Source organism: Pseudonaja textilis, chromosome 5 (assembly GCF_049901715.1).
Source record: "Pseudonaja textilis isolate UNSWEBS1 chromosome 5, rPseTex1.2, whole genome shotgun sequence".
NCBI classification, from domain to species: domain Eukaryota; kingdom Metazoa; phylum Chordata; class Lepidosauria; order Squamata; family Elapidae; genus Pseudonaja; species Pseudonaja textilis.
In genome coordinates, this window is record NC_141994.1 from 31206325 (window position 1) to 31223744 (window position 17420).

The window sequence follows — 17420 nt, forward strand, 5'->3', positions numbered from 1 at the left end:
ATAACAATTGTTTTTGAAGAAAATTTAGCCATCAAATAGAACATATTAACACCCTGTAATTCCAAATTGGCATGCCCAAACCTATCTATTTAAATTTGTTATGGCCCCTCCAGAAATTTATGAATATGTTTATGAATATTGTTTAGATTAGTTGCTATTAATCAGTCCTAAATCAATATTTATCATTTTCTTATGTACAGCATAACCAAGAGTAGGCTAACAGTGTAAACTTAATTTAATCGTATCTGTCTCACATACTGGATAGAGTAAAGCAAATTTCAGATCAAATGCAGGCTGCTGTTGCTACATGCCTGAAAATACATTTCCTTGAGTTTAACAGATTCATACAGTGCCATCTACTGGATATAACAGGTTACATAGATTTTATTTAATTTTCTAACAACTAAAACTTGTTTAGTGTTTAGTATTTGTTTGATTTGTCAATTGCTTACAAGATACAGGTATAAGAATAAATATAGTTTTGAATACATGAGATAGATACTTATAAGAAAAATATAAAACAATAGGACAGGGCGGCACAATTGGTGCGCTTATGCAAGCCCTCTACAGGCCTCTTAGGAAAGGGGTGAGGTTAAGTTTTTGGGGTTTGGGGAAGAAACCACATTCAGGCAGAGTATTCCAAACATTGACCACTCAGTTGCTGAAGTTGTATTTTCTGCAGTCAGGTTTGGTGCGGTTAACCTTGAGTTTGCATCTATTGTGTGCTCTTGTATTGTTATAATTAAAGCTGAAATATTTATTTGCAGGTAGGATATTGCAATATATGATTTTATATACTATATTTAGATCGGACCGGTGTAGTTCTAGGTTTTCTAGGTCTAGAGTTTCAAGTCTGGTGGCATAAGGTATTCTGCAATGAGTAGAGAGGAGACTTCCTGCAGAGAAACTTCCAGATCCTCATTTCTAACATCATTTTTTAGAGAGAAAGAAATCAGTCACTTTGAACTTCATTCTGGATGCCAATAAAAATTCAGATTAGTGTCAGTTAAGTCCTAGGTAACAATTGGCAGGAAACTAAATGGAGACCCCCTCCCCCAAGTGCTGCTGGATTATTAACTGAAGTGTCATCAGAGGTTAATCACATTTCATTATTGGGTTCCATTTGAACTAGTGGCCTAAAGAAGAAAAATTAAATTCCCTCCATTTACTGATTGCGCCAGCCATTCAAGCAACTTTTGCTCTGAATATTTCAGTTTCAGAACATAAGAGCTTGGCGAAACAGGAAGAGCAACATTTAAAATCTTCTTCCCATTAATCAATGCTGTGGGTGCATTTATTTCAGCTGTAGAAATGTTATGCAAGTATCAGTTGAGCCATGTCTTGTGCCAAACTAACAACAAAAATAACATCATCAGAAATATTTGAGATGTGTGGTTATCACAATAATTAACAGGGCTAAAATTTCAGTGTTAGCCCTCCAATATTCTGTTGTATTTTGATATAATAGAAGAGTACTCTTTTAAGAATCTGCTAAGATGACAATCCAATGAAAGGAATTTATATTTAATTTTTCATATAAATCCTCAATCTTTAATAATAAGGAATATGAATTTACAACCAATAACAAAACTAGTTATTTTGAAACATCCCCCAATTACCATAAAACTGATACTATTAGAAAGGAACAATTTGAAGATACTGATGACTTTTCCAACTATTCTCAAATAACTCCAAACAACTAAAAACATTCTGACAAGTGAGTAATAAAGCAATTCATTTAATGAGGCTGACTATATATATTTTATTTGGAATTCCCTTTGCTATCATTGTCTTCCTTTCTTTTTCTTTACCATAAACTGGCTTTGTTGGTTTAATAAGAGAATTTCTCATTAAAATATTTTCTAACCTTTTTTAGAGCTGGAACACGTTTTATTTATTTTACTTCTATTAAACAAGTTTATATTTCTATACATCTACCAAAAGAAACCCTAGGATGATACATAAATTTTGTTAAGATCTATATTCCTATATTTAGGGCAGGGAACTACAAAGGCTCTCCTTTTTATTTTTTCAATAGGGCTGGACTAAATTGGGAAGAGATCCGTAAAAATGAGCCAAATCTTCCCAGCTGGACAGACTAGAGTGCATCCAGAAATTCAGCCTGACTGGCAGAAATATACATATTTTATAGGAGAATCTTTGAAATATTATAATTGCTCTCTATTCTGTAAGCCTATTAGTCATGATCAAATAGAGATGAAAGATTCAAGAGTTCAACTGTGCTGTCAGCAATTGTTATCACATTATCAGAATGAAAGTGAGGAATTTATTAACAGCATTGTGATGAAGACAATATTGGCATCATTAATGAACAAAGATTAATCCACAGAATATCATTTCATAATATTTTTTCATGGATGAAAAAAAGACCTTGGTTTCATCACAAAAGCTCATGGTTATAGGTTTTTTTAAAAAATGTAGATAGTACCATGGATTTCTTTGACATCATTAGCAATTCAACACTCTGAACTTTAAAACATTTGGAAGAAGGAAATTTTGTTGGAACCGTGACAATGCTAGGTATAGCATTTCACAATTATCTATGAGGCCATTGTGAAGTTGGACCTAACCATCTTATCACATGCATCATACAGTCCAGATATGGCACCGTACAACTTCTACCTTCCCCCAAATTTGAAGGAATGTTTTTGCAGACATCTGTTTGACGCAAATAAAAAGGTGGAGAGGATTGTCATGATCTGGTTGAAGAGATTGAAGAGATGTGTGGACTTCTTTATTAATGACTTTCAGAAATTCCTGCATTGTTACCAGAAATGTGTAATGAATGGTGGTGTTTACACAAAGTATGTGCAAGTATCAAAAGAGCTATGTCAATAATTATTTTCTTGTTTCATATTTTAAAACATCTCTAATTAAAGTTATGGAAGTGGAGGTACTTTTTTCAACTCTCATATATATTTTTAAATAAGAAATGGGGCTTGCTACGAACTGCACTTTTTAAAGTGCATTCTTCAACATGCCCCTCTAAGAGACAAGAATACTCTTGATTTAAATGGAAGTCCTGACAATTTCTGATTATTTAAATAGAGCAAGATTATTTGTTTTGGGATATAAGAAAACTTTCCAGTAGGTACCTAAAAGTGTTGAAATTATAAGATTGTAAATTACAAGTAGTCCTTGACTTACATCTAGTAACTGTTTAAAGTTACAATGGCACTGAAAAAAGTGACATGACCATTTTTCACATTTACAATTGCTGCACCCGCTGGTCATGTGATCAAAATTTGGACACTTGGCAACGGATTCATATTTATGATGGTTGCAATGTCCCAGGGTCATGTGAGCACCTTTTCCAACATTCTGACAAGCAAAGTCAATGAGAAGGCCAGATTCACCTAACAACTGTGGCAAGAATGGTCATATAATGGGGCAAAAATTCACTTAATGTCTTGCCTAGCAACAAAAATGTGGATCTCCATTGTGACCCTATGTCAAGGATTACCTGTATTGTATTTTGGGTTTTTTAAAGGTATTATTGGGGCTTCTTAAATTTGCATTCCTTGTTTTTATATTTTTTATCTATTGTTTTAGCTACCCAGAATTGCCTCAGTGAGATGGGCAGCTATATATATTTGATTAATAAAATTATTTTATTAATTAAATGTCAGATTGTAGAAAATATCCCCATGTAGCCAAAAAAAGTTGAACCATGCCAATCATGCTACATTCAATAGCTTTAAGCCATCCCTGCTGTATGTTTGGAGGGTTTTTAGTAGAGTTTTATAAAATATTATTTAGTTCTATTTATGTTTATGTAGCTAACTCTAAATTTAAAATCTATTTCAGTGTTTATACAGAAATAGAGACATTCCATAATATAAATTACATTTCACATTACATTTAGTTTTTCAAAATTAGTAGTAAACACATAAATATCTAAGAAATTCTGAAATATCTCCTTTAAAATCTGAACACTTTATACTCCAGTATTAAGCTTATTTGTAATTCCAGTTGTTGGCTTAATTATAGTCCAGTTTGTACAAAGATAATTGGAACTTTATTAAATGAGTCTGAACATCAGAAACAAGAAAAAGAAATGCCCCTTAGGACTGATGACATAACCCATTAAGTTCCCCATCCATCCCTTTTTATTTCTTAACATTTACCAGAGTCTACCACGTTAATCCTTTTGGTGCTTTAGACTTATTTTTTCCTTTGACACGTTTTGCCTTTAGCTTTTTTCTCTGTCTGGGATTCATCCATACTGGATATTGTCCATGTTGATCCAGAAGAGTTTTCTGATTTCTTTTAGCATCCATGTCCATCTTATTTCCATCTAGCAAAACACACACACACAAAGAAGTAAATTGCTATTATCACCTGAACATAGTAGACTTAAAAGTGAATAAAAAAGAAACTGTAGGAATAAAGTAGCAGCATAAATTATTCTAATACTGATAGAGTGAAGAACAACCAGTCAGAAATGAGGAAGGCACTACAAGCACATGTATGCTTGCACTATGATGGTTTTTAAAAAGAGTTTCAAATTTATTAGTATAGTCTTTTTTTGGAAAAAAATATTAGTTATTGAGAAACAGCCAAGTGAAAAGATCATTCTGATTACAATGTTTCCCTATTGCTTTCCACTGTCAATCTTCAAAAGAATATGTACCAGTCCCACAGGTCATCCTCATACACTCCTTCCATCTTATTTTCATTAACACCATTGTTCTTCAACTCTCAGAATTTCCAGTTAGCCAAACTTTTGCTAGGACATGTTTAATGCCTAAATAAGATAGACACATAACATAGCCTATTTCTGCTCTATCAACTCACAGAAGCAGTTTCATCTATATGGTGATATTAGACGATTTTTTTTTAAAGGGAAGATTTACATAGCCAAGGGAAATATGAGAAAAACCAAAAGAATGAATACAGAACAGTATCAGGTGACGGATATACAGTACCATGATTCCAATTTTTCAGAGCCTGTTTGTTGCAAATCTCAGAACAATGCCTCCCAGTCTAAGCAATTTTTAGACCCGTGCATTAACTCCCAGAATTCTCTGCAATGTCTATGCTGGATAGAGAATTCTTGAATTAGAGACAACACATCTGCAAGTTGCCCAGACTGGGAAACTTTGCTTTAGAGCCATACCTAGCAATAATATAACTCACCATCTGAATCCTTTTTCTCTAAGATTTTCTCAGCAGCAACCACAGTTACGACTTCCCTCACTTCATCCATTACAACATCACTGTTGGTTTTCAGAATGCTCTGCAATCTGGCCAGTTCCTTGGGAGCATTTTTTTTCCTCTTCTCCGCTCGCATTTTTCTCTTCCATTTGCTCCTTAGGCTTTTTGCCATTTCTGTTTGCTTCTATAAACGGGAAAATAATGCATAACACCAGTATGACAAAACAGAACAGAAGCTCCTGGGCTTGTGTAAACCTAAACTTGTGGCTCCCCACAAAAGCCAACTACAATGACAGTATCTTCTATTTGTGCATAAGATTAAAATATATTTCTTCAGAAACGTTCTTCAAGAGCAATTTCCATCTTGTTTAAAACAGATTTCGGCTTAGTTCATAAACAAATTTGAATCGATGGCTCCTTACTTCTAAATAATATTTTCCTGCTTTTCAAAGCTACACAAAATCCCAGAAATACAAAACATGTACAAATATTCCTGAACTTCCCCCACAGCAGAGGCAATCTATAGTAAAACTTCCAATGAGCCACCAAGGCTCATTTGTTCTTCTAAACTGTGGCAATTCTGAGCAGTCTAGTTAAAATCACGAGCATTACACTTAGGATAACAAGGTGAAATATGAGTTGCCCCACATCCAAGGATTCCTGCTATCTTATCAAGATGAGCCATGGCCACCAAGCTGGTCTTTTTCTTCTGGGCCAATGTGTCAAATCTAATTAGTCTTTGCGCAGGAAAACCCCAGGGCTGTTGGTTAGCCGAAGAGCTGAACCGACATCCAAGACCAAGCAACCTCTGCGGTGCTGTTGCCAAGACTACCTGCCGGACTTTTTCAGCAATGGTCCGAAGTTGAAACAAACTCGGGAGACTTATGGCAGGACCTGGGAAGCCTGGCCTCGAAATACAGCAGCTGCTCTACAAATGACTTCCCCGAGCCCTTCCCCCGGTACCTGAGCACGCGGTGCTATATATCTCTCCACTCCCCGCTTCCACCGGACGTGAGTGCAACAAACGTCTCCCCACCCCGCCACCGCGCTTCTTCCGGAATTGAAAGGCTTTGGCTTCCACGAGGAAACGGGCAATGGAAGACGGGATGTCGCTTTCCAAGAAGTCGCGTCTCCTCGCGCTGGCCCACAGAGCCCTCTTGCGAGCTCCCCCGGTACTGCTACGGCCAGGGGAGGACCGGTTCTCGGGGCTTTTTTGGATTGTTACAGCGGGCGTCTTTTCTTCTCCTGGCACACCTAACGAGATTTAGGCGCAGTTCCTCGAGCAATATTCCCTTCCTGCTTTAGCAACGCCGTCAGGTAATAACCAGGGAGGTTACTCAGCTCACCTCGAGAGGAAAAATACAATCAGAGGCCAGAATCAGAGTGAGTTGGCAAGAGGGGGGTCCCAAAGTTACATCAACCTCGGGTAAATGAAAAACAGTGATGGCCATGCTCAATTTCTGGGCAAAACTCAGACTTTATGCTAGCATCTGGAGATTCTGGTGGTACATTTGGAAATTATATCTGTATTTATGGTATTTAATAGCTCACATCTATAAATGAATGTGTTAAGGTTTCATAGTATTTTTAATTTTTTTAAAAAAATTAGAGTATTTCTATGATGCCCAGTCCTTAACATCTCACAGACAACCAATAAATTCACAGATGTTTTTTTTATGAATTCAGCAAAGTCCCTGTTCTGCCATTGCTGGATGAGATATAATTTGTGAACATCTCTGAGGGCTATTACAAATTATTAAAATCATAAAACAAGGTCTTTTGTCATCAAGATGCAACTGTTGATTCAATCAAAGTTGATTAAAAAAGACATGTAGCATGTAGCATGACTGACCAGATCAAAATAACTGTAACCTGAGCTTATAGGTTTTTTTGGAAACTAAGCTAACTTAAATAAACCCAAGGATGTCACAATAATTTTTTGGGGAAGCTAAACTAACAGATAAATTCTACTATGTCACACAATTCTTTGGGAAGCTAAGGTAATATAAGCAAGTTCTATTTTATTACAATAATTTCCTGTAACTTTAAAGTTTTTGTATATAGGTGTTTTGTACCTAAGTATTATGAACTGGGACTCTATAATTAAAAGTTGAACTCTGAATACAGATTTTGAATAAACACTTGAAACAATTTTTAATTTTGGAATTTTAATAACAGGCTGAAATTATAAAAATAAAATGGGATGACACTGATAAAAAATATCAGCAGAGATCTCTGAGATTACACTTACATAATACAACTTTCTGCTTAACGCTGACAAAAATTATCTACAAGTCTTAACAATAGAAAGCAAAGAAACAGAGAAAAGGGATCACATAATGAACATTTTATTAAAATGTATTTATTTTATAAGTGTCTAATCACCTGCCAGAATAGCAGATGAAATCTAACTAACTTTGCTATTGCTTCAGTTGAAGGGCCATCTAATAAATATTCTTCTGCATAAAAACATTTCACCCCTTACAACCATTAGTGAAAAGGTCCTAAGAATGGACTCAAAAAAGTTTCAGACTCTTTCCACATTCTAAAAAGGTTATAGAGAAAACATTATATGATATTTCTGAACTAAACTTTCAGAATAAAGACTACTGCCAGCCAATTCTTTTTATGTTTACTTTAACATATGATACATCTTAGGAATCCTTCCCATAAGAGATTATTTTTCCCCAAAGGTTATTTTTCCCCATACAACATACTTGGAAGTACAGATATTTATTAGAAAAAGACTACTGCCAGCCAATTCTTTTTATGTTTACTTTAACATATGATACATCTTAGGAATCCTTCCCATAAGAGATTACTTTTCCCCAAAGGTTATTTTTCCCCATACAACATACTTGGAAGTACAGATATTTATTAGAAAAAGCAAAATGATGTAGGATCAGTTCTTCAAATAAAAATGAGCATATTTTTTTTGTAAAAGAAGACAAACAATAGAATTTTAGCTTATTTAAAGTTTCAGTGTTCAATAGTGAAATCAAGGAGATGTATGCTATCGAACCAGCAACAATTGTGACTCTCAAAGGACACATCTGTGACAATTACTGCAGGAATAAAATAGAATTTTAATTGTACTTATTGGCACAAATGAGTTGATGAGCAAGTCTTTCAATCAATACTAATATGCATAGATGGAGGAAGCCTTTGCCAAACAGCCAAGATGCCTGCAGTATATAATTAACTGATCTCAGAATAGATTCAGTAAGAATCGCCTCTCTAAAATAGTTTATACAGAAAACACTGAAGCCAGCACAGAATGTAAAACCAAGTTTCAGTGTCAAAGTAGACTGCGGATTTTCTAGGTCTTAATTAACTCTTTAGATACTGCGTATAAATTATCTCAAATTTGAATTAAAACTCCCAATTACTTTTTATTAAATGCTTCTAGCAAACGGAGCAGGTGCAAAAACAGATTGATGATGTCCAAATAAAGATTGATTGCAGCCAGTATATATTCTTCCGGAGAGAGTTTGTGCATTAATAGATGAGTGTCGTAGATGATAAATCCACAGAACAGAAGCGCTCCTGCAGCAGCAAATACCAGCTCTATTACTTCATTATTGAAAAATAACTAGAAACAAGGAGCAGATAAATGCAGATTTAATGTATTTTTTTAATACAAAAGCATATTAAAAATTAGTTATCTGTAATATAAACTTTAAAAACAGTTTTTAATGAAGAAGTTGAGTATAATTAATATTTTCTAGATTGTAGATAAGGTCATTCCTATGACTTCCCCTGTTACCAGCAAAATAAGATCTTGTCATATCCTATGATTGTCTGTGGTTTCCTAAAGCAACAGATCTAACTTCAGTTCAAATTAGATAAATCTTTAAATTTCAGTGCAACTGCATTTTCTCATTTAATGTATATGGGCATCACTTTGGATGAATAAAATCAACCACACTGAGAATACTGTGTTTCTAAAGGGCTTCTCATGCTGTAACTCTTTTAAAGAGTAATTGGGTGTTTTCTCACTATAGTATTGCTAACAAAATAGTCAATCTGAAAAATACTTTAATGAACTCTTCAAGAAATTGTATTAGACCACCTGGATTCTGCACTGTGAGGAAATCTGAGAGCTTCCCCCCCTCCCCTTCTTTCAGAGATTTACTATGTTATTATTAAACTATAACTTATTTGTCAGTATATTTTGTGTCACCATCTCTGACAAAATGCACTCCAGCTTTTTAAACTGTATTGGCATACAGTTGTTTTCCCATTTTACTATGAACCACATCTTCAAAGTTATATGGACACAAATATGACAATCTCTCAGCTGCTGGGGCCATTTCCAGCATAATTTTTATATATTTATTCAGTATAGCTTTCTCGAAGGAAGTTTGTAGAGGACTGCAATCATACCCTCTGTTCATTAGACACAGTCCTAGGAACAGCAACAAATAATTGTAAGTGGGCACCTGCATAGCAGTTTATCAAGCTGACTCAGGATTAATGAATGTATGCCTGAACTGCAGAAACTATGGTTAAACAAAGATTTACAGATCATGACATCTACTGATCATCATTACTGGACTGGCAAGCCTCAAAATGAGGAAAGCTCCTTTATTTTAGCGATCAAAATCCAATAACAGAATATTAAAAGAAGGCCTCTGAGTTACAAATATTGGCATCTTTGTGATTTCTGTAGAATATTATTTTTATGTAAAATTATTTGAATCAAGATGTTATGTTTGAGAGTGTAATGTTGAGATTCTTCAAGTTTGTGGAGCAAAAATTAAAATAAAAGATAAAAGCATTAAAAGATAAAAGCAGTTTAAATTTGATCTTAATAGTAAGCATTTATTTAAAAACTCTTAACTTCAACTTCGTTCCAGTTTTCATTAATAAGTTGCATGTTCATAATTCTAATATGACTTGCATTGAAAAAGAACACAATTATCAGTTTAAAAAATCAAGCGTTTAAAATGGGAGTTAGTTCCTAATTGATCTATTTAAAAAAGTTAGCATCCTATGGAGACCTCCAAAATTTTAATTATCTAAAATATCATCTTACCTTTAAAAAGCTTGCCAGAAGAAGAATCCATAAGCAAGTAAAGAGCCTAAAAAAGCACAGACATTATTTGTAATATGCTTTTAATTTAGTCCTTTAAAAATGCAGATACACATATTTCCTATATATTAAATACAAAAATCACATATTGAAATAATTATCAGCCATTTCTCTTTTACTTATTCACAAAGCACACTTGTAAATTCCCTGCCTTCGTTCTTTTGCTGCAATCACAATATATCAACAAATCTTAAAATACCAGAAATAATCAAATTAATGCTAGAAGAAAAAGAAAACATTGATGGAATTAACAGAAGCATTAAATAGACAAAACAATGGGAAAGCATCTGGCCCCCGACGGGCTACCAGCAGAATTATATAAAACATTACAGGACTCTCTTTCTAATACAATGTTGGAAGTATTAAAGAAAATGAAAGTACCTAACTTTTGGACAGAGGCTTACATTACACTCATACCGAAATAAGATTCTAATTTGCAAGAGATAAAAAACTATAGACAGATATCTTTATTGAACGTGGATTAATAATACCAAGAGTGCTATATTTGTCCCAAACAATTCCAATAAAATTGGAGAAAAAATATTTTGATGACCTAAATAAAATAATATTAAAATATATATGGTAAGGGGAAAAAAGCAAGGATCAAATTAACATTGTTACAGGATGGAAGAACCAGAGGAGATGTGAATGAAAGAGTGGATTATATTAAGAAATACAAGGCTATTGACATTGGAGGGGCATGATTTACAATTGGGTTGGCACGCTTGTTTATGGTATGGGAAAAATAAGATACACGGTTACTTTCAAAGATATTATGCAAGAAATGCTTTATTGTCAATATGGGATAAAATAAGGGAACAACATTATATGAAGATACCAGTCTGGCTATCTATGATGGAGGCATTTATATATCCAAATGTTTTTAAAATGGGAAATATTGTTAGTTATAAAGAAATTTTAAATGAAAGGGGTAAACTCAAAACAAAGCAAGAACTGAATGAATGAGGGATTGATATGAATTGGTACTTATATATGCAAATACATTCTAGATATGAAAAAAGATCTCAAAGCAGAAGGGTTTTATAATGAATTGACAGAATTAGATAAAATCCTAACAGGAACAGAAGAAAAGATGATTAAGAAATTGTATAGCTATTTATTAGGAATGAAATTAGAACAAGTGAAGCTTGGGGGAAAAACTTTGGCTATGGGATAGAATTAGATAAAAGGCAGAAACTATGGGATATAAATTATAAACTAATAATGTCAACAGCATATAAAGAAAATCTGTATAAAATTGTTTTATAGATGGCATGTTGCACCAGCAAGACTGGCAAAGATGTTTAGATAAATCAGCTAAACATGGGAAATGTCACCAGACACTGGGAACATGTACAGAAGCTAAAATATATTGGACAAAAATACACACATGGTTGGAAAAGATGATAAAACAATGCATAGACTTAAAACCTGAGATATTTTTATTGGGAAAATTATAGTAAAGAAAAACATATTTAATCATACACATATTTACAGCAGCTAAATTGTATTTGCTCAAAATTGGAAAAATGAAAAGATTCCAATAGAGGAATGTGCTGAAATGAATAGATTAACATTGGCAAGTAACAAGAAGAAGTGGAATATTATATGATATGGGATTTATTTTATAAATGATCGGAAAATGCAAGAAGTTAAATGAATATTGTTATAATGATAAGATATATAAGGTTGAGTAGCTTTTAATATGAATGTAGTCATGTATACTAAACATAAATATTTGCACAAGATATATGTACTCAGTTGACACACTGTATAACTGAAAGATGGATTTGTTGTAAAATAAAATAATATTTAAAAAAAACAAATCTTAAAAGAAGACATCATCACTGATTATTATTCCAGTAAGAGGGTCACTCAAAATGCCCAAATGCCAATGTAAGTAACAGAAACTAGCTTACCCCGCTCCAGCTTTGCTGAAATCCCGTTTGGACTGCAATGTGTACACAGTAAGAGCCAAAAATACAGCTGTTGTCAGAATAAAGGCTTGTAACACAACTGATACTTCATAGAAAGTCACTAGCAATGAGGGAAAAACAAATAACTTTAATCAATATGGAGAATTTTTGATGCAATTGCTTTGTCTTAGCTGGATCATATTTTTCATACATAAAACCATACAGTAATTCTAAAATCTGGTATAACTTTTCACAGGCCAAGGACATGTGAATGACAAGTAATAAGCTGTATAATTTTTAAAATACAGATTTTGTTCTATTAATATTTCATAACAGAAGGGAGGGGGGGAGAATGGGACACAAGGTAACAACACAGAGACGAATGTATTCCTGATTTCTTTTTACTCCAAAAGAAATTAAATCTGGATTTAGTCATATGTTTTCTTATTGTAAGAAAAAGGAAGAGGTTTGAGTCGCTTTGGAAAATGGCTGGAGGCTTTCTCTCTTCAACCTTTGAGTGCAAGGGCATCATTATTCATCTTCCTCATTTCTAGACTGAATTATGACACAAATAATTCATGCATTTCAAGATATGTATAGCCTTCAAGCCAATATAGACCTGTTACTGACAGTACCAGGTTTTTCTAATAGAGGGGCCATGGAAATAAATAGCCATTGTTAGCCATTTATCTTGGGATGATATGTCTCCTTTCACTCTAATGGTCTTCAGAAACAGCCTATAAGTACTTTGAAATAACACTGCTCCTTTCTTGCTTGACACTTGTTGGGTTAAGGGAGAAACATTCTCTATCCACAAGTATAATTTTGTCAGCCCCGAGGGCAGAGGTGGGGAATGATGGTTCCTTTATGACTTGTGGAGTTCAACTCCCAGAATTCCTGAGTTAGCATGCACTCTACAAGAGTTGCTTCCCAGATTATAAGAATATAAGCAACTGTTGTATAAATAATTCGTAGCTGCACCCTACTTCTTTATCAGAAAACTTCTGGTGTACAGTGAGGCTATGAAGAAAAAGCTACTGCTTTTATCTTATTAAGATTGTTAAAGAAATTTCTCACTGGGCTTGGAAAAATATACTTTCAGTTCAGGCAGCTACCAAAGGTCTGATGCTGTTAATCAAAATGATAAACTTTACCTGTAATAGCAACAGTCACTGCTTCTAAAAAAGTCTATAAGAAATAAAGAAAAAAGAGTATCACTCAACTAATTAAACCTTAATAGCAAAAGTACAGAAATTTGTATAGACAAGAGCTATATCATTAGACTTATTAAATTGGGCCCCATGTATATGACGGGGTGGGAGTGTCTTATACTAAGGAGTATTGGACTTTCTTCACTTATCCTTTCCTTTGCCTCAATAAAATGGAGAAATGTTATGTGTACACAGCCTACATGTTACTTACCACTCTAAGTTAATAGCCCTCAAAACTCCAAGTAATATACTGTCAGAATACTTGATAATCTGTGATAATCTTTGCAAACTCAGCTTTTCTCTTTTTATAATCAGAAAGACATACACTGTATATTAAAAGTTTTGTGTACTTTCTACAATTTTTTATCATTTCCTCTAAAAGTAACAGTTGAAAATTCAGATCTCGTATGTTGTTGGATCACTGCATCATCCCACAGAACCTATTGACCACTGCAAATTACACACAGACATACCTTTGAAAGCAAGCATTTTCACATCATTGTCAACCACTCTATTTATACTGATATGATCAGCCAGTTTCCAAACAAAAGAGGTCAGCTACCTTTGTCTCTAAAATATTTTTTCTGATACATGCAAACTTACTCTGCTATGCACATTAAAAAGCTTTTCAAGAGGAAATTGTATGTATCATTTTCAAAGGGACAGCATATGTTCCACAGATGTTTACCAGTACTAAAATGCTTTTCCATATATATGTATGAATATATGTATGTATGTATGTATGATGTATTAATAGAAGAACTACTAGAAGTACAAAGGTAAAACAAAAAAACTCATGTGGAAAAAAATCAGAAATATACAATAAAATATTCACCTCACTAAATTAACTGCAATTACCAAAGAGAGAGAGTGAGTCATGCATTATACTTACAAATCCAAAGAGAAGATATAAATTAACTGGATACTGATGTCTATATAGAGTTAAAGCCACAATCAGAGCCAAAGAACCAAGCAAGGCCATCAAAAGTAAAGCAGGACTGTAAATTTAAGTATGACAACATAATTAATATTAGGAAATAATATTCTAATCTCTTTTGTTTTCCCCAATATAACGTATAAAACAATCTTATTGATATTTAAAATACTTCAGTAAGTATTAAAACACCTTCGTTAGTCAAACTGAATCACATCTATGGCAGGTTATCAATATTTCAAATATTAGAAGAGTGATGAGATACCTACAGATGTGAATGAGATTAGGAAAATATTAGAATGTGCAGAAATAAACAGATTAACATTGGCAATTAAGGAGAAAGAACAAACTGAATATATTATATGATATGGGATCTATTTTATCAGTGGTTAAATAATAAAAATGGAAGTTAGAAAAGGAAACAAAATAAAGATATGTTAAAAGAGATAAGCAAATATTATTAGTATGTGGAACATTACTATTTTAATATTGTAGAATTAATATCAATGTTGCAAATTTTGATTATTGTTCAACAAAGACATTTGTACCCAGACAACACACTGTTTCAACTGAAGATGGAATTATATTAACAATAAAAATTTTATAAAAAAAAAATTCAAATATTTAAACTCTTTTTAAATATACATATTCACAATAGCAATTTATTTCTGGGTGATGATGCTAGTTACTGGATGATTATATTTGCTTCAGATTAGTTGCTCCATTCAAACTAAATGGAGAACATGCTACTTACTGGCAAGGAGGGGAAAAAAAGGGTATTATTAAAGGTAGGAGCAAAACCAAATTTTTGCTTCCATGGCTAAGTAATATTAGGCCTTACAAGCAAATTTTCATGCCCACAGATAGTGGAATCCTTATACATTTTCTCTCCCAAGCAAATGGTGTAATTTACTTAACAATAAATTTTCCCCAGTAACTCTGTTCAGATGGAACAAGTATCTTCTGTTTCCTACCCTCCCCTACCCCCACTCTCAGTGAACATATTTCTCGAAACAATTCTCCAAACCAGGGTTTTTCAACTTTTGCAACTTGTAAGATGTTGGCTTGGAATCTTGGAGCTCAACTCCAGACATTTTAAAGTGGCCAAGGTTGAGAAACAGCTCTAGACTGCCTTGCAGAATCATAAAATATAAAAAGGCACTGGATTTGTATTTATTTTGTATTAAAAATGAAGCAAATTCAATCATTCACTTACTACAGATCATACCTTTCATGTACAAATGTCCGAATTGTGGTGGAATAGAGGAAAGCTGCTGAGGTCACAGTTGTCAACAAAATCTGAACTGAAAGTATACTATAGACTTTGCGCAGAAAAGCTAAAATACAGAAAATAAGCAGTTCATTATTATTTTCAAGATTTATGCTGAAATAAAATACCTACACTTTGTTCTTCTTTATTTTTACATTTCATTTAATCTTTAGCTTTTTAATGGTATCCATTACAATAAACGCTGAATCATCAGGGGATTCATCATATTACTATGACCTTACAGTTGTTTATCACCCAAAAAACCAATATATTGTGGTGACTACATGATAAAAATCCCCCAGAGCCATGCATGTAGAATTCTTGATCAAGGATGGTCTCCACTATTGCTCTATTAAAAACGGATTTAAAACCCTTGCAATGTTGTTCACACCACACAACTCTTCCCATAGCAAGATGTTCATTGTAGATTAGAAAATCATCATCTGATTTGTTCTACCTTTGCTAAAGGAGAGTAATGTTTCATCTGTAAAGGAAAGCATCTGGAACGTGGAAGCCAAAATCACTTTTCTGATAAGCAAGTACCATCGAAAAAACTATAATCACAAAGTGTGTCATTCTACTCCTCCCCCGCATGCCCTCGCGTTCTGGGACTGCATTCCCTCTTCGAGAAAAGGCCTGGTAAGATCTATGGTTGCTACGTTTTCCGACGAGCACTGTCACTTTAGGGTAATGTCAGGGCCCTAAAGCGAACACTATAGGCAATATAGCCTGGAGCGAAGACTGTTTACAAACGGCGATAATGTCGTCTTGGAAGGCCAGGGGAAGGAAGGTTTTAAGCTAAGAGGGAGAAAAGGAAGCTTCAATGGGAAGTGGCGAAGGCGACGACTTCGGAATGGAAAGGGGAAAAGGCGAGGGGTGAGAGAGGGCTGACCAGGACTCTTTACCCAAGCGGATGTGTACGCTAGCCGTCGCGACGTTAGTGCCATAATTGAAGTCGTCCTCAATGGACGACCTCGGATAACTCTCCTCAGCCATCATCGCAGCCGCTCTCCGTCCCGGAACTTCCGCGTCTGCGCTTCCAAATCGGGGGCCGAAGGGCGTCGCTCGCAACTTCCGGTTTGTACTTGCTCAAACTGGAGCGGTCGTGGTCTCGTAATTCCCAACGGTGATGTCATCGCCAGCCAATGGTTGCGTTTTAAGGCGGGAAGAGCGCTGAGCGCCTTGATTTTTCAAGTTGGTGATGTTAAAGCTTCGCGGTCTGGTTTCAGGTGGTCTCCTTCGCCCACTTGCTGCCCTAGCATTCAGCTAGCCTTTTTTCATGGCTGCTGGCGGGAATCTGCCCCTTGAGTTTTACATTGTTAGGTTTAAAACAGTGGCTACTTTCTGGAGGAACAGTCCTAGGCTGGGTTTATAGAGGACTAAGAATATTCTGGCCTCGAGATAGCTTCCCTCGAACCTCTGAAAGGTTAACAATATACTGGCAAAGTACAGTAGGATTTTGTTTGTGTGTGTGAGAGAGAGAGACAGAGACAGTTTGCATGCAGTGAAGCATGCATATTTGCTTCCCCGTGAGATTAATCCTAGACTCAAACTGCAGCCCAGCTTTCTTAAAAGAAACAGCAAGATTTATTTCTGAATAACCCAATTTAGGGAACAAAAGAAAAACTGAATCTCCATCAGATCGTACTGGCCCCTTCACAATAAACCATTAAATGTCATGCAACCCCGATATTTTATTTTATTTTTACCGTGGATTAGTCTGGGTTTTTTTTCTTCTGCTAGTCAGTTCTGAATATAAATTATGGCTTCCTGGTATTATGAATCAAGTGATGTCTACCCACTGTTACTGAGCTAG

General features: G+C 34.6%; 2 protein-coding genes across 6 annotated transcripts; both read right to left on the reverse strand.

Annotated features, from left to right (window-relative positions):
- Window positions 1-1511: 1511 nt before the first annotated feature.
- LLPH (LLP homolog, long-term synaptic facilitation factor) lies at window positions 1512-6287 on the reverse strand. Of its 5 annotated transcripts, none has more exons than XM_026699980.2 (3): window positions 6142-6287; window positions 5161-5362; window positions 1512-4318 (listed from the first exon to the last, which is right to left on the reverse strand). In XM_026699980.2, the coding sequence occupies exons 2-3, from the start codon at window positions 5348-5350 to the stop codon at window positions 4155-4157; spliced, it is 354 nt and encodes a 117-aa protein (XP_026555765.1). In that variant the 5' UTR covers window positions 5351-5362; window positions 6142-6287; the 3' UTR covers window positions 1512-4154. The 5 variants fall into 5 exon arrangements, with proteins under 5 accessions (XP_026555765.1, XP_087791713.1, XP_087791711.1 ...); XM_087935587.1 differs by having other exon boundaries at window positions 6073-6148; XM_087935585.1 differs by having other exon boundaries at window positions 6011-6144.
- A 1042-nt stretch (window positions 6288-7329) lies between these two features.
- Window positions 7330-16637, reverse strand: TMBIM4 (transmembrane BAX inhibitor motif containing 4). Its single transcript, XM_026699952.2, has 7 exons — window positions 16510-16637; window positions 15563-15671; window positions 14293-14398; window positions 13344-13377; window positions 12193-12310; window positions 10217-10262; window positions 7330-8770 (listed from the first exon to the last, which is right to left on the reverse strand). The coding sequence occupies exons 1-7, from the start codon at window positions 16601-16603 to the stop codon at window positions 8564-8566; spliced, it is 714 nt and encodes a 237-aa protein (XP_026555737.1). The 5' UTR covers window positions 16604-16637; the 3' UTR covers window positions 7330-8563.
- Between the last annotated feature and the right edge of the window lie 783 nt (window positions 16638-17420).

Bases quoted from the DNA above. Each gene is read 5' to 3' on its own strand.
- LLPH (XM_026699980.2), bottom strand. From the start codon at position 5,350: ATGGCAAAAAGCCTAAGGAGCAAATGGAAGAGAAAAATGCGAGCGGAG. The intron at 4,319-5,160 runs GTGAGTTATATT...GTGTTTTGCTAG, and splicing joins AGAGAAAAAGGATTCAGATG to ATGGAAATAAGATGGACATG.
- TMBIM4 (XM_026699952.2), bottom strand. From the start codon at position 16,603: ATGATGGCTGAGGAGAGTTATCCGAGGTCGTCCATTGAGGACGACTTC. The intron at 12,311-13,343 runs GTAAAGTTTATC...CCTCATTGCTAG, and splicing joins AGTGACTGTTGCTATTACAG to TGACTTTCTATGAAGTATCA. The intron at 8,771-10,216 runs GTAAGATGATAT...CCTTGTTTCTAG, and splicing joins TTCTGGCAAGCTTTTTAAAG to TTATTTTTCAATAATGAAGT.